A 23,778-nucleotide genomic window follows, 5' to 3' on the forward strand; every position below is an offset into this window, starting at 1 on the left:
GCCTCTCATTGAAGGCTGACTGTATACGTCCAGCTAGCCAAACAAAGCCAGTGGTGGATTGTGAACCATTACTGTACTTACTCAAGACCATTTATCCAGAGTTTGGCTCTGTGAACTGGCCTTGACTCAGGCTCGAGTGAACTACTTAGTCACAGACCTTAAGAGAAATTAGAAATACACACCAGTGGTCGGAAGATATAGTTTCATAAACCAGCATGCCAAGAACCTGACACATCTATTCAATATACAATTTGATTTAACCAGTTCCAAAACTAACACGAGTAAGTGTGAAGAATCTAGGCCAGTTCTTTATCACAAGTTGCTTTTGGAGTATGGCAAAACATATTTCAGAGAGCTTGAATCTGAATCACTCTCATACAGGAACACAGGCTATAAAAACTGTGAGGAGGAGGAGGATAAGTCGTTGCGCATGCGAGCCAAAAAAAAAGTGTGTCAGTAAATAAGATAATAAGAGGATTATTTATGAAGCCCTGGAATTGTTTTTTATATTATCCTGCTGACCATTGTTCAGAACACCTTCGATCATTGACTTTTTGTAATTTGCATTATTGTGTTTGGAACTTTTTTTCCCCCATTTGTATGAAACATTTGTTGAGCCATTATCTTCGAACATTGTGACATCCACCAGTTGCATCTCAGGACCTATATGAGCCAACCTTTAACTAGAGTTACCTCCAATGCGGCTTTTCAGCAGTATCACCTGCTTCAGTGGCTCATACTTCATAGACTCTTTGTAGCCATTGTACGGCATATTGAAAATATTTAGTTACACATGCATCAAACTACACACCACCATTAACACATAGCCATTTCAAATTCTTTATTCTGCAATCATTCATGTTATAACGTCCATTAAATATAGTCTACAAAAACGTTATTGACGTATGTTTTCGTGCCAGCATCTCAAATCACCAATGTTTTTGTTTTGTTTCTCATGTCGCCATTGATTGTTAGCATGAACACTCATCATAACCAAAGTACCACATTGGCAAATCCCATTTGCTGAGTCTTTCAAGTGTCCCGGAACATTCCGGAGATGACAACGAAAACAGAACAATTACAGTCACTGAGGTATGTGTGTCATCCAACAAGAATAGTGCATGTAACAATGTGGCTGAAATGTTAGCATATAATTGCAGGAAGGACTGTTTGTGGGCATGTCTCAGGCTTAATGTTTTGGAAAAATGTTTCAAAAGGTTATTAAAAAAAAAAAAAAAAAAGAGTTGTTTTAAAATTACAATAAGAGATTCTTGAGTAGGACTAATACGACTTCTCTGTTCCTCTTTGTGGTGAAGAAGCCAGACTAAATTTAAGAACACAGAAAAAAATTCAGAGGCATTAAGGCATATCCTGATGAAAGACTACTCGGGGACTTGGACATATCACCTTGGCACACAGAGATGCCTATTAAATGAAGGCTTCGACACAAGGCTGCATTTCTGGTCCGTGGTTAACAATACTAACATTGTCCTTCTGTACTCTGGAGTTATTTTGTTGCTCAGCCAAAAAGACAAAAAAAAAGTACCATCCGAAGGACATTAGTTTTTCAGTTGCATTGTGTTTCTGGAAATAAGTCCCAAAAGCCTTTTACATTTGACTGTTTGGTAATCATATCTCTAGAACACTGGAGTACAATAAAGATTTCAACATCTTCTATTTGTCTCTGGGACAAAATTGTGATGCATGGTTAACGGGTTCCGCAGTAACAGGCCAACACAAACGTTCTTCCGTGAAGGCAGTTCTTTTTCTGTTTCCGGATTTGGTAAACTTTGCTTTTCTTTTGTCTTATGACACCTGGAAAACGAGCCACACATCGTATCATCAGTGGTATGTTTCTATCTCCAGATAAAGGTTTTGTAACACTGAGATTTACATTAACTTAGGTCCTGTCCATGCAAAAACGGAGTTGGTCATGTCTGCACGTTCTGTGTCGGAAGTATGCCTTTCGTCCATGCAACATTTTCAGTCAATGGTTCCACCACTTTTGAAACCGGGTCGCAGACGGTGATACAATAATTCGGCGTCACCTGTCTGTAGAGCAAAGCCACAACTTTTTGAATGTTGACGTCCCACATTTAAGACAAAGACAAGAGAGACATTTCTTTCGGCAACAGCTGCAATGCTTAATGGAAATAATGACACAAAATCTTGGGCTGCCTTTTGACTCCAAAGAGCAGCTAGCGGTCCTTGCGAACACAGATTGCTACAACATCCAGCAATTTACAATTCAGGTAGTTGTCTTGACAACAACTCTTCCCCTTGACGGTCCAATTTTGTGCGGTATACTCTAGCATCCTTTTAGGATGTCTTCAATGCTGTCGCCTGGACGCTCATAATGGCTCTATTTTCACGTCAAACCTTTTTGTTAACACCTGCAGAATGATCAGTAACGCAAGAGAAAATGTCTTGGTAGCCTATGTTGCCCACACAGGGCAATTTGTTGTACAGGTAGCAGAAAAAAGAACTTTGCACCACAACATTATGCATTGCCACTAAAGTCCACATTTTCATGATCATTGCTGCTTGTTTAACTATTGGCTTCATGGTCAAACGAGTGTGGTCTTTTTGTGCACACTCGCCTGACTTTGATTTTACAGCAAAACTGTCTCATGTTGTGTTTTCATTGCCTAGTCATATTATAAGCACGCAATAAACAACATTAAACAGACAGTCCCATGGCAAAAACAACAAACCTTTGTGGTGAAATATGTATCAACGCATGTCCTCACAAATAGCAATGCAAAAGCAAAACAGTGTTTTCCCTGCAGCCTGGAAGGTTGTCAGCGGTCGCAGTGGACCTGAGCCAGCCAGGAGCTGCCTTCCACTGTCGTGACAATGAGCAGGACTACTGTTTCCGAGACTTTGTTGTAAACTCTCGAGGCGCAGTTTAAAGCCAAAACATATTGTCGTGACGGGAAGCGGCGCTGGAGTGTGCTTTGAGTCTGCACGACAGGCCGGCAGCCAGCAACAAACCCACCAGGGAGAGAGAGAAGCACTAATCAAAGAAATTATTCACTGTGCTAGTGCTTAAGATGAATTGAATTACTTGTAGTGGATGTCAGGTATGCAAGTGACGTAAATGTAAACTATTCCCTTCCCAACAATTTCGCCAAATAGTCAGACCCAAACTATAAGTGAGTCATACTTTATTGATGCTCGTACTGCACAAATAAAATACCAAACAGTGTTTAGTTGAAGTTCTTGATTTATGACTTGACACGGTTTGGATATTGGCTATACACACCATTTTAAATATCCAGACAACTCCAGAATCTCTTCTTTCGGGTGCTGCCACAGTAAGCCAATCTGTAGTGGCATTGTCTTTGGAACTCAAATCTCACATACTAATATGATAGCTTCACATTTGTTAGTCGCACAAGCACGTATTCACTTGAGGGACAACAAATACAGTGAAAATGGGCGCATAGATTCGGATGGACAGGAAAAAGCTCCATGGTTGAGCATGAAAGTTTTTCTGCAAATCCTCTAATGCAGCTGGTCCTGTCCGCAGTGAAATGCTTGCAGCAATGAATTGCAAATACACATTCAGATCCGGATAAGCAGACAACTAAAACACATATGGATAATTATTAAAACTTCCCGTCCAGCATGTCTGCATGTAGACTGTTGAGACCAGTGTTGGTCAGGAGGGGGCGATGGATGCAATGCACTATAAAAGCCTCTGACAAATCTGAAATTTTGATCGATGGAAAGAAAAACGGTCAAATTAGGATGACAGATAACAAGTGAACCCAAATGGCAGAAGATTCCTCACACTGCATAAACTCTGAATGAATCTTTTCGGAGGAGATGTGGACTCCAGAGCCTTTGTCAGTGAACAGTTCAGAAGTGTTTACTTTTTTTTTTTTTTATTGGACAGTAGATTTACATTTCAGCAGACACAGAGATCAATATACCACATTATCCTCAGACAATTTTCAACACACTCAAAAGCCTTCACAGAAGGTTGAAATTCAATAGTTTCATTGGAAACACAGCGAATGCTTTTTAGTTTGTGTTATGGTGGTGTGAAAAACGTGAGCTGATCTTCAGATTGAAAAACCACACGCTTGAACTCACCAGACTGAAGTCCCATTGTGCTGCTGGGGTGAGGAAGGAGAAGGAGCTTCCTCTCCGCAGTGACCTGTGCAATCAAACAAAAGGAGCATTTAACAACTCATGCTGCATGATGGATACTGATAACTTCACCACGTGGACTCAACAAGCAAAATGGGCTTTTCAACAGGTCACAGTCAGAAAACCTGCTCTGACCTCCGTAAGGCTGTGAGCAAGTCAAGTCCTGAGACTTAATGGCTTCAAAGAGTGATAAGAAGAGAAACTGTGACTCAGTGTGTCCAGAGAAAACATCCACTCCTCTCCAGTTACCTACCACAGCCTCAACATGGTGGAGCTCCCCTCTGCTCTCCCACCCACGGAGACTGATAAGAAAGATCACCCCTGTTCTACTTCCCAAGAAGACTGTTGTCTGAGACCTTATGACCTTAGAAGGAGGAGTTTGACATTGTCCAGAATTATGCAAGTGGGAAGCAAATAAGTGAGACAAAGTTAAAATTTTTCATGTGTGTTTCATGGCAATTTCAGAAGACATTTACACATTTGCTTTACATTTTAAAACTTGGTCATCAGTGGTGTGGTGCCATATGAAACTTAATCAGCCAAACCACCATGATAATAAAACGTTATAACAAGATTACATGAATGACAATGATGAACCAAACATTCAACAAATGAAGACATCAGACACAGTTGTAACTCTCATTTAATTTACTTACTGCTTTAATAATGTCAATGACTAGTGTGGTTGAGGGGAAGCGTTGAAAATTATACATTTAGAAGCCAATTATTGCAAACGTTATTTTTACTTGTCTATAAGGTTTTAGCCTTCTTGGCTTAAACTATTAAATATCAGAGAAACTGGTCCATCAGACCAAATAAAGTATTACGATGCCCAGCATTCTGCTTTCTGAATTAGCGAGATACCATAAGTCAAAATGCCCATGTTGGAGACAGGGATAATGACAAATGGGTTACACCCTCCATAGTCAAAATGCTGAGGCGCTGCTTTACATTACACTACTAAACATACTCAAAATAATCCTTTGGAGACAAGCCCAGGTTCATACAAGTTCAAGCGGAGCTAAAGTTGGAAGACGTTGAAAAGTGTTGCCTATATTCAGAAAACGCTGAATGATTTGTTCCCATCCAACTATCAAGCATGCCACGATTGATAAAGAGGAGACACAGAAGAGGATTACATCAAAGGCATCTGGTAGGTAACAAGACACACACAGCGAAAGTCATGTCAAGTCATGCTTGCACCAAGTTTTTGGGGTAACGGCCATCGACCAACGTTTCAGGTTTAAACCAGTTTTTATTTTCTGATCATACTGGCCAGCTTAAAATGACCATCCAGGAACAGGAACCCACACAAAGTCATGCCTGTGTGAAAAGCCTCCGACAGAGCTAGGGAACACCAATGATGGCAAGGATGTTGTCAGGTGCAGCCTTGTTTCCTTGTTTTCTTCATCAATCAAGCTGATGTAGTAAGACAAAATACTCATCGGAACCGCTGAAAAAAAAAGGGACTTCGAAATGTCGTACTTCACAGATCCATTCAATACAGTAAAATAGCTACATTCAAAGAGACAATCCATAACTAACAGAGAAATGAATGACAGATTACTGTACGTAGCATTTTGACATATTTTTTGATGATATATGCCAACACAACCGCTGGATCACCTGAGGGGGTCACATTTCTAGATTTTCAATTGCTGACATTTCAGAGTTCACTATGACTACAAAAAACACAGATTTTTTTCAGGCTTTTCCATGAAGTCAGATCCTTCAGTCATCAACATTAATAGGACATTGAATAAACCTTAAATGAGACACTGATGTGCAGAGCAATGTGTGATTTATATATTCACCCCATTTTCTAAAAATGATTATTATTTACGACCTCTGTTTCCACCATCAACACAGGCTTACAAAAGCAGCACATCAAACAGTCAGATGTGTTTTCAGCACTCCTAAGCATCCTCTTTGTCCCACTATAGTGGACAAACTCGTAAAGACAAAAGGGAGACGAGATGTTAAGATACAGTTAAGTAGTTGCTCACATTTATGGTAACACCTTTAATCATAACCTACATTTGCTTACACACCATCATAAACGCTGTCCTGACGCTGGGGTACATGGAAGATGGATGTCCTGGGACTTGTGAGGCCTAAAAAGGAATCAGCATCCAGAGAATGCTGAGGGACTAAGAAACACTTGTTCAGCGTGTGTTGGACAAGTGCTGATCATAAGCCTGAGCCATTCCAGGCATTACTGTTCTACTTCTGTTGCTGCAGGTGGCGACTGTCCCCCTGCCTGCCATTCAGTCTAACGGGCAGCTGTGCCACTCTCTGACCCCCGTCTCTGACTGGACGTGACATCATGAACAGTCAAGAAGGGATTTTTGGAACTGATGACTAATAATAATTGCGGTATTCTTGTTGTTGGGGAGGAGTGTCTTTGTGCTAGTGCTCAAGTAGACAAGACAATTGTTAAGTATCACCTCAAGACATAAGAAGAATGAAAAAACAATAAATAATAACAATACTGAATTTATTGTGCTATTGTCAAACTGATGCAAAATAAACAATAATATATATAAACACATTATATATACACACACACACTCTCTCTCTCTCTCTCTCTCTCTCTATATATATATATATGTGTGTGTCTGTGTGTGTGAAATGTGATTCAACTATATATAGTTATATATAGTTATATAGTTGAATCACATAAGGTTGATATTATGTGGACAAGTGGGTCAAATACTGTCCTCATTTGCAGAAGACAGTATTTGACCCACCTGTCCACATAATATCAGACATATCATCTCAATGACCGCTCCAAGAAATGTTCCACTCAACTACGCCACAGTAGAAACTGCGCCACTTATAGCTTGTGACCATGGGTGATGGTAAGAAAGCATGGCATCACCTAGGCCAGACAGTCATGATGACATTGGAGATCTCACTTTCCACATCACACACCACGTATAATGACTGAGGATGCTTCATCAGCAATTACGCTGAGTCAAGATTTTCTATTCCGGCTGGTCAAACTGACCTTTGCGTTCAGCTCTCCTAATTTTGACTGGAACAAGAGAATAGAGATGGAGACATCTCAACTGTCGTTTCAGATAAGACGCTTCAGGGAGGATTCTGGGTGACGCAATATGAGAGATTACAGCTACCAGACACCCTCCTCAGTGGAGATACAGAACAGCAGTAAATCTTGTTTAATACAGGGCCTATTTAACGCAGAACTAACCACTTCACAATCCTGCTCTACAACAGAGGAATAGAGGATTTCAGCTAAATAAAACGACACATGAAACAAACCGTCTCAATTGGCTCAGCTGAGAGCATCAGCCACACTGGCACTCTACGAGCAAATCAACAACACTGTAACTTTCACAGATGCTTGTAAAACAGATGCACCAGACACATGAGAGAAACTAAGATGTTTCAGGTGGAAAATAAAAGCAGACAGGTCCACCAGTGCTCGGCGGGTTAAACTGGCACCAGCTCTCTCTAATTAACTCCCAAGTTCTCGAGCTCTGGCCCAGACCACCCATGCTGACGGTACACGCTGCACTTGTACTGTAATTTGTTCTGAATAAACAGCTCCTGACTGCTACATGTGTTGTGGGACAACAAAGGCCACAGAAAAAGGGCCTTCTTGGGAGTCCAGGGAGGCAAGTTGTGGGTCGAAGGTCATCACATGTGGGGTTGAGATGTGAACTGTCACAGGGACTCAGATTGGTTGGTGAGTTGTTTCCAAATGAAAAAAATTGAGGGAATAATTCCCCTTTTTTTCTTGCACCAGTTTTTGATTATCTCGGATCTATTTATTCGAACTAAAGTAAATGAAGGTACAGATGTGTTTATTCTTATTTGTGGTGCCATTCATTCCTTTTGGTTCTTATTGTTTTATTAACATCAAGCTGTTTGCGATTTTTGATGTTGTTTTTTGTCTCGAGCCTATTTTTTTCCTCCACTGTTGTTGAGTTTTCCCCGTGATTGGCCGTTTTATGTTTGTTTGATAAAAAAAGGAACACTTTTTGAGATTATTATTTTTCTATGATCTTTTCCAAGTCATTTGCCAAGGTCATTGCAAATATCGTCTCTTCCCATCACATCTTTATCTCGCCGCCCCAATAACATTTCAAACATTACACACAAACACTGATGATTGTAAAGAGCGTTTCATATTTAGAATGTAATTACAACAGCCATTAATCCACTGTCAGACTCCTGAGATGCCTCCCGCACATAAGTGTGACAAATTTACCCTTCAACCCCGGTGATGTAACTGTTAGCAGCCAGCTCTAGTGGTCAAGCAACACAATGTCTGTCATTTCTCAGAGAAATTCCACAAGTGCTTGCTGGAAGTTCTAAAGGTTTATCTGAAGCTGCTGGCAAACATGAAGCATCCAACCGACTAAGACATTAGTGAGACATCTTTAGCAACTCAGTCATTTGCTGTATTATATAATGTCTGGTAAGTATGGCTCCAGGGGCTTAAGTGATCAGTAGTTGGAGACATCTTTGGGATGCTGGTATTAATAACAATCATAAACAATTTCACAACTATTAAACAATCAGAGAACACCTTCCCAAACCAACTGACGGAAAACACACATTTTAATCTCTGGAGTCCAAGAGCTTACAAATCCCTGCTATAGGCTAATAAGATAAGTGGTCAGAATTAAAATAGGTATGTTCTATTTCTAGCCCAACCTTGGTAGTCTTTCGAGCAGCACACCAACCATGGAGATCAATTTCTGTTACACAGTAGGTTCCTGACATTACAGAGCACAATTGGAAACATGATTAACAACACTATGGTCAATATTTGCCACCGTCTCCTGTGCAGAGACAAACGTCCTTTCAGTTACTGAAACTGAGCCTGTATTTCTGGAGAAGTTTGGCCAATGAGTCAGTGGATAGCTATCACAGGAAGCCCCACCTTTGTTTGCTGGAGGCAGGTAAGGACTGCAGCAACAACCCAGCCAGCACATGTTCGCATACGTTTTACACAGAATCAAACATTTCAATCAAATTGAATTACTGGGGGCAAATAATGTTCAAATGCCAATGTTTATAAACAAAACATAATGTAAGAAACACAGATGTTTGAAAAGACCTGCAGCAGCAAAGCAGAACTATAAAAGTATTTTCAGTATGATTTAACATATTCCTCCTGCACACTCTTGACTCCACAACCACAAGAGTCCAACTGCAGTATCATCTCTTTAACGTCATTCATTACCTTCTTTGCATCAGGTCTGGTTGAGTGGCTTTGAAAAGCCAGAACCCATTATGCAAGACTGTATCAACTCTAAAGTTTCCGCAGTTCAATCATAGTGAAGCCTATTACCAGTAACACCAGGATTGTTTTACAAAGAAGGTAGGAAATAAGCGAGGACTATATACTCTGCCTCAGGGATGCCCACACTTTCCTGGCTTACAAATCATTTTGAGGGGACAAAGATGCCGTTGTATTTTTGAAACATAATGTTTCAACCGTGCATCATGCATGCAACGCTCTATATAAGTTTTAGTGGTGCAGGGATTCCATTTAAATAACATGCCAGTGTCTATCGGAGGAAGGTCTGAGATCATAGCTGGCCTGTATGCAGTATTGCCAACGGCGGCAAAATGAGATGTTAAAATGGGGACTTTTGAACTTGTGCAATCTATTCCCATCTCCTTTGCTGGCAACAAGTCTGTTTAGCAGGCACGCCTGCTCTAACTTAAAATGTGGAAGTCTTTCAAGCATTTCTCAGCTCTGGTAACACCTCAACCAATAACACTATATGGTAGCGGTGTAACGGTACGAAAAAACCCTTCAGCTAGTTTCAGCTCGCCGTTGTAAAGCTTCAGTTCAGTACGCTTTATATGCAGCAAGGGACACAAATGCAATCCCTTTTATTGTACTTCGAAGCTTAATTGTTACTTTCCTCTAAAGTGCAGCATTAAGATGCTTGGGCCCTTCTTAACGGTCAGCCTTAAACGGTGGTGAGCGTAGGGTGTAAGCTAAAGCACTGGGGAGAACACTGCCGTTACACCCTCTACTATTTGGGTGAGATGAGACATGGTATTTGACAAGAGGGAGTATTACAATAGCGATGTCAATGTGTTTTCAGTGTTATTCAGAATCATTTGTTTTTGAAGGTATGTGATGAAAACAGGGAGACAGAAATATTTGGGGCAAATCACTCCCGAGAACAAGAAGGTGAAGAAGAGAGTGCAGGCAAGACGGACTGTGTGGAGACAACTGACATGGGGGATTTGTGACATCAGAGTATAAGCAAAAGTGAAAAATAGTTTCGTTCATTGGACAATAGTGAGCAGTAGTGACAGTAGTCAATTGCTATTTTCTGGCCTGCATTTAAAAAGTCTTGGATACGCTCAGTGTTTGAATTTTCCTATGGACATAAGTGGTGGTTTGACTTTTGCATTCAGGTTAATAATTACATTTTCTAAGGAAGTTTCATTTGAGTCCTTCAATTTATCTTGCAGGAATGTGGAAAATAAAACAAACGTTAATATAAAAGAGCTGACAGAGCTTTCTTCGCTTCAAAAGAGGGAACATGTTTTTTTGTCTTCAGAGGCCCAGCTGCAGGCCGCACTACTGAAACTGCTGACAGGAATTCAATATTGCAAACAGGTGATTCTAAATTTATTAAGTACGAAAGTTGTTTGTCTAGTTATATTATGTGTTTTATTAAAATGGGATTCCAACCTTTAACCAAGCACGAAACATTCGTACAACACAGACCTCTTCGATAGAAAATACAATTAAAACCAGTTTGGGTAGCAAAATTCCAAAGATGAGTTCACAGTCTTTTAACTTTCCCCGTTTATTTCCTTTGGTTGGGTTCTGCACGTGCAGGGCAGCCGACACACGCAAACCCAGAGATTCCACTGCTGGGCATGTAGCAAATACCAATGTCACATGGGAAATCAAGAATTTTTTTCCCTCTCGTGGCGTTTGATGTTTTTTTTCCATAAACCATGTTGTGGAGGTCACATATTGGGTGATGTTTTTCCATGTTTGTCGGCTCCGTCCGCCGGGCCGTGGGCAGGGCCAGGGCACAGAAGTGGCATGTGATGTGGAAAAGACTTTTCAAATAAATCCAATGTAAACACTCTGTGATTGTCATTTTGTGTGCTGCCAACCTCCAAAATTAAATTATAATGTCATCTTTTTATAAGTTAGTCCTGGGACCCTGACTGATCTCACAAAATTAAGAGGACTTCAGAGCATGAGATGAAGATTGGAGTTTGGTTTGCCTAGTTTCAGAATAATTAAACCCAAACACACAGTTCCACAAAAGACATGATAAACTAGGCCAAGGACAACAACAAGCTTTTGGAATTTAAACTGATGGCATGAAGATAACAAGGAGTTCAGATGAGCACATTGTTAGCAGTAGTGTGTGAGTGAGTTCACACAAACCACAGAAAAACACAGTATGTATAAGTAGATACAGATATGACAGAATATTATACTCTCTTCGGATGCTTTCAAAGATCCTACTCATTCACTAATATAGCTTCATTTATTAATATACAATATGATGCGTAAATCCAAACAGAAAAAAACAAACGTAAATCTAAACAGAAAACCAGAAAAAAATCTGTGCATCTCAAACGAAGTTTCACAGCCACTGGTAAGTCAGGTCCTTGATGAAACATTCTTTTGTGACAAAGAGAGAGTGAAAACACATTAAATCAAGAAAGGTGTGGAAGGGGTTTCAGGGATGAACGGGTGGAAGATGACTGTGATGCATTGGAGTATCAGCCAAAGTGGGAAAGGCAACCGTTGTTAGACAGTGGCAGCTGCCAGGTTTCGAGTCTGGCATCCACCTCTTTTAAGACATACTCCATCGACCCCATGAGCACTGAGTGAACTGCTACTACGACTTTGATGCACACTTCACAAATAAATAATCATTTGAATGGTTTACCTGTAGGAATATGTTATAGTGAATGACAAAGAAATGTATTATGTTCTTGGTTCGTCACACTTTTCACTGATTTAACAACACTTGAAAAACAACAACAAAGCATGACACGCCATACTTTTAGAAGTGGCCTGGCGGCAACTCTCTTGGTCCACCACGTTGGTGGAGACCGGTGGTAACAAAAAGACACAATGGGACTGAGATTCAGATGTGGCGGAAGAAACAGCACAAAAAGCAGGGCAGTACTGACAGGGAATTAATAAAACTTCGACTTTGCTGGCATCTAGTGGACATAATTGTAAACAGTAAAACTTTAATTCCGATCGAACACATACAAACAGTTAGAGTAATATTAAAAGTCATTTTCAAAGACATCATCATCATTTAACGAAAATCATTCGTTAAATAATATCAAAACGGGCAAAGGAACAAATGTTAAAATAAGATAATGGTGGTGACTATGTGTGAGTTTTCATAACACCTATGAACGCCTACGATCTCTCTCTCTCTCTCTCTCTCTATATATATATATATATATATATATAGATATATAGATAGATAGATGATGATAGATAGATAGATAGATAGATAGATCGAGAGACATGTATTTTTCGCGCATGCGCATTGGTAGCTATTCGACATGACAGACAACAAACATGAAGTATATTCATGAGCATGAAGTCTCCCCCGCTGTGTTACTTTATTGTGAGATCATACTATGGTACAGTTGGAGAAGCTGACAAAATACATAACACTGAACTCACCGTCTGAAAGTGCTGTTTTCCACATGAGGGTATTCTTCAGAGGAAACTTTCCTCTTCACGTCCCCGAGGCTCGGTCGTCTTCTGTCGGTCAACGTCTTTGGGGAATCGTCACCACAGCCTCCCATCGGAACAAGGGATTATTTTAGTGGCCACTTGCTTTTAGACGGGCAAAGAGACGTTGTAAATAAATCAAATGTTAGCATACAATAGCTAAGGGACCATGACTGCTTTTTGAAAATGGCGGAGGTGAACAACTGACCAACCAGAGGACAGACGGATCTGACGTCACACAGGAGTCATGCAAGAAGGCGGTGCCAGTATGACGTCTTCGTCAGGTTAGCGAACGCAAACACGCAATTTACATCGCTATCATAGATCAAAATCGATTTCTTTGTGATGAATAAGATGACATTTTTGTGAAATCAAAACACTTTCAACGAACAGTTTATTAATGCCACATAAAATAACGGACACTAGCAGTTTGTAAACTACATTCCCTTATTTAAACTGGAATAATTGACACCAATAAATATCAAAACATGTTGCACCTTTTAATGTTTTAATGCATCTTAAAATCAATTTTGAATCAATTTTTTTAAAATCTGTGCACATATCAGAACACATTTTCATTCACTTTAAAGGTCTGTGTAACTTCACAGTCAGTGGAGGAGACATAATGCATTCAACACAGATGAAATAATGCCAAAAGGCTTATTGACAAAACAATTGCACAAACATATGAGATGTCGTAATGAAACGCAAACAGACGGTGATTTCGAAATGAGCAAAGGGAATTTCTAAAGTAAACTCAGCAGGTCAAGCACAGTCAGAGGGAGACACCAGTTCTGAAAGAAATCAGAAAACAATTAAAAAAAACAACATAGTATGTCCACGAGACCAAGACGGAGACCATAATAGTATCTCACTTCTTGATTTATTTTGAAAAAAAACTGTGTGTTTCAGTATTTGGCGTTCAGCTTGGTCTCAGTCTTGGTCTTGGGCTCAACACCCATCATTAGTCTCAGGCCCTCAAAATCTTGGTCTTGACCTTGGTCTCTGCATGTTCGGTCCCGGATCAATCTGGAGTTAGGTGGACTGGACTCCAACACTACTCAGCGCAGCAGGCAGTTGAAGTAGCGATGTTAGCTGCAGTTGCATCCTGCTTCAGTAGCACACATGAATGCGCAGGACTCATTTGTTTCTTAAGAATTTATTTAGTAGTCATGTCATGTGGAGTAAAAGACATATATGCGTGAAGCATTTTCATTATTACACATAAGCAAGTGTCTCCTTCCATCTTTTCTTAAGGCTCAAACACATAAAACCTTGATGCTAAGATATGTATTTCCTAATTGTCAACATGTTTCCATTGATACAAAACAAAAATTCACTTGTACTTTCAACACAAAAAAGAAATGTTCTCCAGGACGCATTGTTCCACGGTTCTATAACCGATTTCAAATGGTGCTAGAAGGCAGCAGTGGACTCTACGCACCAGAGGAAATCAGTTATCTTGTAGTGGAGGAAAATGAGGAGAAGGAAAGATATGATTTCAGTCGTCTTGATGAGTACGAAGACAGTCCGTCCCCAAGAACACTGATTTCATATGGTGCTAGACAACAAGGAAACAAATCTAAACCACCACAGGAAACCAGCTTCTGGAGGAAGGGGTCGCTTTTTCAGAAATGTCTTTTCATGAGCAGATTTATTTATGTATTCATTCTTAATGCGTATAATCAGAGAGTTTTTGGTCATAAAATACATAATAAATTCACAAGATTGAAAAAAAGTCTTCCTATGGAGTCTTGTATCGAAAGTGAACTTGACCCACTCCATCCAGGACACGCTGACACTGAGCAGCACCAGCAGTCGCAGGCTGATCCACCCTTGCTGCACGAAGGAGCAATTTTGTTGTTCTTCCGTCAGGTAGCACTCGTTGTTAAACTTGTGGTTCAATGTTTATTTTTTACGGCATTAGTTTATGTTTATTTCGTAGCTCAGCTTTGTGTATTATGCAGTACACTGTATATTATACAGTATACTGTTGCTTTGTGTGCATCTTTGATGTTTAAAATGTGTCATTTCTGCCTTTAATGTTTTTACCTTTGCCCCACTGCAGGACTAATAAAGGGCATCTACCCTGTAATCGAACTCATTTCGGTTCATTAATTTGTTGAATTATGCAATATGCAGCTGTGTATGCTGTTACTTTATGTAATCTTTAATGTCCAGTGTTTGCCTTTAATTTTTTTGCAGCTAATCTACTCTAAATGATCTATTTTTTTCTTGTGTTCTTGTTCAATATTTTGATTGCATATTTGATTAATTCATCATTTTATTTATCCATCTTTTTATAGTTATTCATTTCTATTATGTACAGTATGTACCTTTTAACAAACGTTCTCAAAGTTCTCACTGACTCTTTCGTTAACCTAATCATATTGACCTTGTTGTTTTGAAGTTTTCATCCTCAAATTGAGGCTTAAACTTGTGGGGGCCGGCAAAAGGGCCTCACAAACGCCTTTGCTTTAATACACACACACACACACACACACACACACACACACACACACACACACACACACACACACACACACACACACACACACACACACACACACACACAAACTGACCTCTCTCTGGGAAAAAGACTTCCTTGAGGGGGTGAGACAGCGCAGGGTGCTGACTGACACACTGGCTTTCTGTTTCATTCTCTACCAGGATGTGACACACACACACGGCCTTGGCTTCCACTGCTGATGTTGGTCTTTCTGTTTGGTTGGTGTTTCACTGCAAGAGTAAAAATAAAAAGGTGACGATTTTGAGGTTATTTCACATTTTCACGAGTTATCGTTGGCGTAATGGAATCACTCATCACAGAGTCGAGTGAGGGTCTTCAGTGAATCACAGGGTTGCCATGGAAATGTAATGACAAAGAGTTGCTGAAGGAGACAGAAGAGATCGTTGACTGGATGTTTGGGTCATTTACCAGAGATATTAGTCACACAGACATCGGATTACGGTAGTTAGGTCCAGATTGCAAGAGTAAAAAAGAACATTATCAACAGTCATGAAAAGATCACTATATTAAAAACTATAATAAACACGGGAAATGTGAATCACAAATTTCCCCACAGAGGCAAGAAAGTACTGCCACAACCAAACCGGGACAATAGCTAAAGCGGTGTCCTCATTTTTATGGCCCACTAGATGGCACTGTTTGCTACATAAGCTTAGGCTTTGAATAACTAGTTTCATACAACCTCTCATTTTCAAGCAGAGAAGACCTACTGAGCTCTGACACAGTGACAGTGCGTCATGAAGCCTCATCAGCCCTGAAACCTTAAGGGTTTCAATGCAAATCTCTTTTCCCACGATCCACCAAGGACTGGCTTTTATGACGCTTCAGCAGTTGCAGAGTTGGTGGTATTAAATGACACTGAGCATCACTGAGCAATGAGGGCTTGTCAGATATTCCCCACCCCAGGCTCGAAGCTGATACCCCAAACTGATACTTCCTCTTGTCCCATCGTGTCTTAGTTTTATAATACGCAAAACTGACAAGCTTGGTGACTCATCGCACAAGTACCGTAGCACACGAGAGTGATTGTTTCTGGACCAGATGAGTCATTGTTGACATTTAAAGAATGAAAACAACATCATCATCATGAATAGATCATTAATGTAGTCAAGTAATGTGTGGTATGACAGTGTAGTATAGTACAATATAATAGGGAATCACAGTGTAAAGTGTTGTGGAATATACCGTGTCAAATAGAATATGAACTATAGAATAGGACAGTACTGTACAGTATAGTAGTATAAAGAAGTCAACCATTTCCCTTGACAACACTGGTGTCACTGCTCTTTCAGTCACAAATCAGTCCATTGCCCGCAGTAAGGGAAGGAAGGAACCTGATCCCAAAAGGAAAGCTTTGACTTTTAGCTGTTTAACCATCACTACAGTTGGGAAAACCCAAATCCAGCGTCAGGAGTTTCAAACCCAAATCACTGCAGACAGGTGAATGCACTGACTGGACTCACCCACTAGATAAATGAATGTGATGAAAAGGAAATAGTGACGTTACTGCAGTGATTGTGTCCCATAGCCGAGGGTGAATGTCGGCGTTGTCAAGTGAGCGTCTCCCGGTGCTCACACATGCGTCAGTAGCGCAGTTCATGGCAAGGTCGTGCAGACGCTCATACAACAGAGAAAAACACGGCCGAGGCTGCCAGCAGAGGGCGTCGCTCTTTCAGCTGGATTTATTTATTTAAATTACCATCGTTTTTGTAAAAAATGTCTACTTTTTCTAGGGTTCATTTTATTCAAAGGTTATATTCAGTTCCAATTATTTATTTATGTATTTTGACAATATATATTTTACAATAGACAGCGTTTTTTACTGTTTGATTTTTCCTTTCACTTGTCAATTCGGTTTCTGTTTTGTTGGTTCTATTGTGTGGATCAAGCTTATTATTTGTGGCTGTCTGTAGAATACTTTTTATCACTACCTTTTGTTTTCCTTTTTTGGCTGCTATCAAGAAGGTTCAATTCCAACCTGAGGACTATTCTAGGTCAGGGTGACCTCCCTAGAGACACCAGCAAGTCCGTGACTGGGAGTAAGCTGGAGCAAAGGAAATGAAAAAAAAAAAAAAAAAAAAAAAGTAAATAAAAAACATTGATGACTGATGAAGTTGACTCCTCTTGTGTGAGCAGTTGCCTCAGTTTTTCCTTATCACCATGATTAAGAAAAAGACTGCGATGGCCGGGAATCGAACCCGGGTCAACTGCTTGGAAGGCAGCTATGCTCACCACTATACCACCATCGCTGTGCTGACTTGCTCTGCAGAGTAGAGCTTTTCTCCTAGAGCAAACAGAAGCCTTCACTTTTAAACTCCGCCTCCTCATCCAAGAGTAAGCCTGCTCACAAGAACAATTCTCTTCTCCACAGAGAAAAAGGCAAAATTCAATCAAAGAATTTCAAACATCTGGCTCTGCTTATGTGGAGTTCCTGGAATGGGACAACTCAGTGGCAGTGGGACGTCCAGGCAGGGACTTCTTCCAACCCGGGCGCAGATTTTAACAGGGCGATTAGAGCCGAGATAAAAATAGAAGTCTGTTGATCCTCCTGGATCTGAAATTGACTGAAAAACAGGCCTTGAGAGGGAAGTGGTGGGAGGAGGGGGGTCCTCACCTATTACTCAACTGGAAAGCACGCTGCCTGTAAAAAGAAGAAGGTGTGTATGTGTGAACGCACAGAGAGAGAGAGAGAGAGAGAGAGAGAGAGAGAAAGTGAGAAAGAGAGGGAGAGAGAAAGAGATGGAGATCAAACCATGACATAATCTTGACATTCTGACCTTTTACGGTAAAACATATTTAGTCATGTAAGTACCAATAATAAGAGTAGATACGCATCAACTTCCTCCTGCCTTCCTGGCCACGGGCCAGCTGAGTTTCCCAAAAATGACCCAGACACAACTGTAATTGCAGGATAATTCCTGGAATTTTCTGTTTTTTAACAATACACTACGATGACTCAACAACGTCCTCTCATGTGGAGCCAAACTCTTTCCCAATAGTCGAGCAGGAACACTCAGTTCCAGAGCCGCTGATGGATCCACATCAGGCTACAACATCTTATGTGTGAAAACAAACCAGTGGGAGGAGGCTCATTCATAAATAATGCTCAGCTGGGTTACATTTCAAGGCTCAGATGATCCAATATTCCAACTGGACCAAAGTTGTAAACACATTTTTGAATGTTTGTCACATCCAGAGACGGACTGTGAGTTAGCCAATGAGGTAAACACTGTGGAGTAGGTCTTCCGTCCACAGGAGAAACAACACCAGCTAAAACATTTTAGAAGTATGAGCTACGCATTTGTAGTGCTGAGACTGTTGACATGAAATAATAACACTGTTCATGAATTGCTGCAAATGATGTCTGCAAGTCGGTGTCGACAAAAGGGCCGCCACAACCCGTTTTTAGTGGTGACAATTGGAACAAGTTCAACCCACAAGTGGTGACGTCAATGGATGTCACATCATATTGTCCGTCACTTAACGATCAATGCCGTGACACTCTTGACAGCACGCCTTGACACTGCTAAAGATAGCACTGAGGTAGAGAGAACACTTCTTAAGAGCCACGATCTACTCAAGAGTCCTGAGCTTAAGGTGACCTTGAGGTAGAACAATATACTCTACATTCTATTTCAATGGAACTCGACAGGAGAGATGGATTGTCATGAAAAGATGTATGTGAACGCTATAATATCAGCAAACACAACGTCAGTGCCACACAGAACAAGAGCTCATAGACAGCAGCTCAGACTTGTGACCTCATCAAAGTGTTCAAATCAATTGTCCTGGATCACTGACCACTTAACTCCCCGATGAACAGATGTACTGTAGTCGCAGCCAAAAAGAGCACAGCGGTGACACAGCTTCCTCTGGTTTAGCCCAAAAGTGAGTGAATTTGGGAGAGCAGGATGTTATCTTAAAAGCAGTGAGCAGAACAAAAAAGACATCCCCTGCTCTCTCATTACACACAACCAGGAAAAATGTGTTCATCTGAAACCAAAGTGTTTTGAAAATTTTTGCTAGCAGGTAAAAGACAAATATCATTAAAGGGATTTTACAATGAGTTACATAAATGACAAAATGTTTTATAATATTAAAATAATGTTATTACTATTATTATGAGTGTGAAAAATAATACAGACACACACACACACATATATATATATATATATATATATATATATATATATACTGAGATGGAAGCAATGGCGCTTAACCGACCCTGACAACAGTGACTTTATCGGTGACTCGACTTTCTGATAATCCATAAGAAACCACAACAACTGACTCACTTACAGGAAATTGGCAGTAGTGATGGGATGTTCCTGTACAGGCATCTATCATTCCCATCAGATGAGCTGGGAACACTGAGAGAGACATCTGACCATCAGTGGACCTGCAGAGCCACAAGGAAACATGTCCAGATCTGTTTGATATCCTCTAACATCCAATACACATCTTCTGGATTTTCCACGGGAGTTTTACCTCTTTCATTTGATATCCAGATTCTGAAGAACATAGAGGTAGAAAGGGAGATGTGGATTTTTTTTATCTGCTATTCAAAGCAAGGACTTTCATATCATGAGGAACAATGATGGAGTGAGGTGAATAAATACTGAAAACATGTCCGGTAAGGTTTAAGAAGTACCTAGAAATGAAGAAGACTGAGTTGAGTTTTTTTCTAGCACAATCCTCTTGAAAGCAGACGTCAAACTCTAACAAAACAAACACATGAGCAGATCCCCGCTGCAACCTAAATCTGGTTATACACTTTCAGCATCAGGTGCTACTTGACTGTGGACCAACAGGACAGCTCAGTTAACCCACTTTGTCAAGAGATATGTACTTTAGCATTAAGCTGCACAGCATGAATGATGACATTCAAGAATTGTGTATTTATAGGAGATGACTGACAGGTCTATGACAGGAGAATATCAGTGAAGTGCCATGTACGAGTTTGGTACAGAGAGTCTATCAGTCACCTATCAGTCCTCTGCTACAGAGATATTTCCCCTTCAATGTTTTTTTCTGAAGATGAAACTGCAGGAACTGTGCAGCATTCAATGGTGACAGCCTCTCTTGGCAACTTCCTGAAATCCGGCGTGTTTGACATAGCTATTTAACAATGTAGAAGACCTTGAATCTGCTGGAATCCACCTATCAAATCTAGGCCAATGTCAGACATATAAGTGAATGTATGTACTATAAATTTCCTCTGTAAGGTAGTAAATGTATCATGCTTCATATTTGCAGCTTAGCTTGTTTAAATGCCACAATGTTGGCAGCTGCAATAAACCTATAGGGTTAAACCTCTAGGGTTAAATGATGTTATTTAATTACACATATCCACATGTATTGGTGAAGTGGTGACTATCTTGGGAACAGAGCTCTGGATGAAAACAAATAAATTGATCTTTATTTCTTTATTTTGAGGGCTGAAATACAAAGCATCACTTGTTAGAAGGATGGAATTCAGAATGAAAAAAGAAAGACAGAAGATAAGAAACGTCTAAAACAAAACGACTAATGAGTTTTATTGAGGGTTTTTACTTAAGCTCAAATTTCACGAGCGCTGCATGACAAGGGCGGCATGTGGTCCAGCCGAGCAGCACTTGACCCACCTCTGATCTTTTTTTTGCAACGAGTTAGCTTCTAGTCAACGTTAATCCTTCTCAGTAATAGATTGAAACAACAGTATTCTTAACAAAGATACAACGCAATATTCCTCCGAGAAATTGACGCTTGGAAAAGAAAATAAAAGGAAAAAAGGTACGCTTTGAATGAAGCAAGACCCCCAAACTTGTCCTGTCACACCTACATAAGATTGCTGGCAGATCCACTTCTTAAAGTAGTTCAGCTTTTTAGTTCACAAGACTGAAGGCTGTGACGCTGAAGCCACACAAGAATTCTACTCATAGTTTTGTTCTGAAGACCCAAGATGAGTGATGATGATAATAAATCGCAATCAGTGGGGGAACATTTGAGGGTGTGCGTTCCCACAGTCACACACAGTCAGCATGAAACTCGCACGACTAGTCATGCGATCATGTTGGAGGAAGTACGTGCAAATACTTTAACATCTTGGTTAGTCTCATTTTTACAAATCGATGACAGTGCAAATATAAACCCAAGCTATTTTCGGTACAAGGAAACAGGAAGTATGGATTTATTCATCCACATCACTCGGACGGATGACAATGGTTGTGATGACAGAGCGAACGCCTCGGAGAGCAAATGTTTCAGTTACAGACAAGCTTCTCTCTCAGTCAACAGTGTCGCTGAGAAACTGAACAAAGCTTCATTTTCAATGGTACAGAAGTGAACAAGAAAATAGAGACAAGCTTCTTTGTCTTCACCGGTCCTTCAAACCAGCCTTGCGTTTATTTGGAGCTCATTGTGAAGCAGTTTCGGAAGCAGAAAACACATGGTTAAAGCGATCCAAAACACATTTCAACCTTTTATTCAGGGTAATAGTCTCACTTGAGGTCAGATTATATTATGTAGACAAACACTGGTTTCTTCATCATCCAGTTATACTGGCCTTTTCATGATTCCAGCTAAAGATGCAGGAACCACAAACTGGATTAATTATGGACACACCTTCTCTGGCTCTTTCTTCGACCAGATCGCCTATAGCTGACAAACTCATGAGTTTTCAATCGAGCCATACAAACGTATCTCAGTGCACCAGTCAACTCCTCTGACACAGTTATCACAAATCACAACTCTGGTAGAGAGAGAGAATTTGCAGAACTAGCCAGGATTGGTGAAAACTTGTCCTCACTGCGGGCATGTTGGCAGGACAGGTGAGGAATGAGGGTTGGGCGAGTGGACAAAAACACAGAACTGGATACAGTTCCATTGGAAATTCCCTGGATGGTTGGTCAAAGAAACAGAAAGATAAGACTAAAACAAAAGCCCTTTATGAAGGTCAATAGGGGGCTACTGCTCGTAAATAATAATGGTTGTCTTCCCAGTAATATCCAACATAGTTCATAAATAGTATTGTAAATAATTGTGTGAATCAGTATTATTCTCGCAGTGCAGATTGGCAATGAGATTTAATTCTTGCATTGCAGATGGGCAGTGGCTCAAATTTGAGCCTCTCCTTATCTATAAAGACAGCACAGCTTCCTGGTGATTTCTTTTCTTTAGGTCCATACTGGAGACATGACCTTTCTCTTTTGGTTCAGGTCCCTCTTAGTCAGATATCAAGGTTCTTAGTGAGAAAATGGTGAAATGTTTAGGTTGGAGATGAGCTGACAAGGCTTACAGTAACTCTCTTAAAATACTGAAGTGGCCTATGAGCCTCCAAAAAACAGGCTTTAAGAATTAGTCATCCAGAAGAGAACAAGAACCATAAATCAAAAATCATTTAAAGTCACAATAAATCTATATATATTTCGCTTAGAAAAAGAAATTAAATCATTTCTGCTTGGTCAGCATACTCATTATCATAGTGCATTTTAGGTTGGGGCATGTTGACCTGAGAAGAAGGTGTGCCGTGCTTCTATAACAGTCAGTCATTGTGAGCTGATTATCTGCGCTCCGCTGTGTCTCCACCCAGAAGCTGTGTGGCCGAGAGAACATTGGTATCTACTTGACTGTGAACAGACAAGTCTGATTTGCAAGTCGCTCTTGTGGCTGATGTCAATTATGACACTATGCTGAGTCATGCTTTTTTTTAAATCGTGAGTTAAAACCACAAAATATACACAACTACGTTTGTAAATGAAAATGATCATAAAATGAGAGGCGTGCGGCTCATCCCCTAAGGTGCACTATTTCGACCAGTGGGGAGCGAGCTCAATGTCTCCTCTTTATTTTATGATCAACAAAACAGAGACCTATGTGATCAACGCAAACAGTTACCGCTTACCATTGTAATTACACACCAAACATTGCTGTGAATGAATTAAATCCAATAATAGCCTTAAAACAAAACCTGCGTTTAACTTATTTATTTATTTAGCACAAATGTTCTTCGAAACAAGGCGTTCTAACTTAACTTACCGGTAAGCGTCTTTGCATTGTGCAACATAGTGTCATTGTAGCAAGGCAAATAATAATAATAAAAAAACCAAACATCAAGAACAGCTGTACTCATTTAATTTCAAGAATTTAAAAAACTAAGACCAGGATAAAGAGTGGCCACACAAGCAAAATACTGCAACACCATATATAGTCAAAATCTGAAGTAAAGTATGTGCTTGAATCATTTATAGTACATAGCAGTGAATAGAAACCTGCCCAGTTTAGAACGTAATGGCCATGATCTGGATGGCAACTTGGGTAGGCAAATACTGTGGAAGCGTTAAATGTCATGTTGATTGAAATGGGTGTAATGAGGGCA

General features: G+C 40.2%; 1 protein-coding gene and 1 non-coding gene across 3 annotated transcripts in view; both read right to left on the reverse strand.

Annotated features, from left to right (window-relative positions):
* Window positions 1-23,778, reverse strand: part of net1 (neuroepithelial cell transforming 1) — a 71,862-nt gene that overhangs the window by 21,039 nt on the left and 27,045 nt on the right. Inside the window, exons 4-6 of one of the 2 annotated variants that reach the window (XM_053861289.1) lie at window positions 19,722-19,821; window positions 12,842-15,631; window positions 4,102-4,165 (exon numbers count right to left, since the gene is read on the reverse strand). In XM_053861289.1, the coding sequence (XP_053717264.1) occupies window positions 4,102-4,165; window positions 12,842-12,966 (189 nt within the window). In that variant the 5' untranslated portion in view covers window positions 12,967-15,631; window positions 19,722-19,821. The remainder of the gene's footprint in view (window positions 1-4,101; window positions 4,166-12,841; window positions 15,632-19,721; window positions 19,822-23,778) is intronic. The other variant, XM_053861288.1, reaches the window with a different exon arrangement.
* Window positions 17,600-17,671, reverse strand: trnag-ucc (transfer RNA glycine (anticodon UCC)). Its single transcript has one exon. It is a non-coding gene; the product is annotated as a tRNA-Gly (tRNA).

The sequence above is a fragment of the Synchiropus splendidus genome, chromosome 4, assembly GCF_027744825.2.
Source record: "Synchiropus splendidus isolate RoL2022-P1 chromosome 4, RoL_Sspl_1.0, whole genome shotgun sequence".
NCBI classification, from domain to species: Eukaryota; Metazoa; Chordata; class Actinopteri; order Syngnathiformes; family Callionymidae; genus Synchiropus; species Synchiropus splendidus.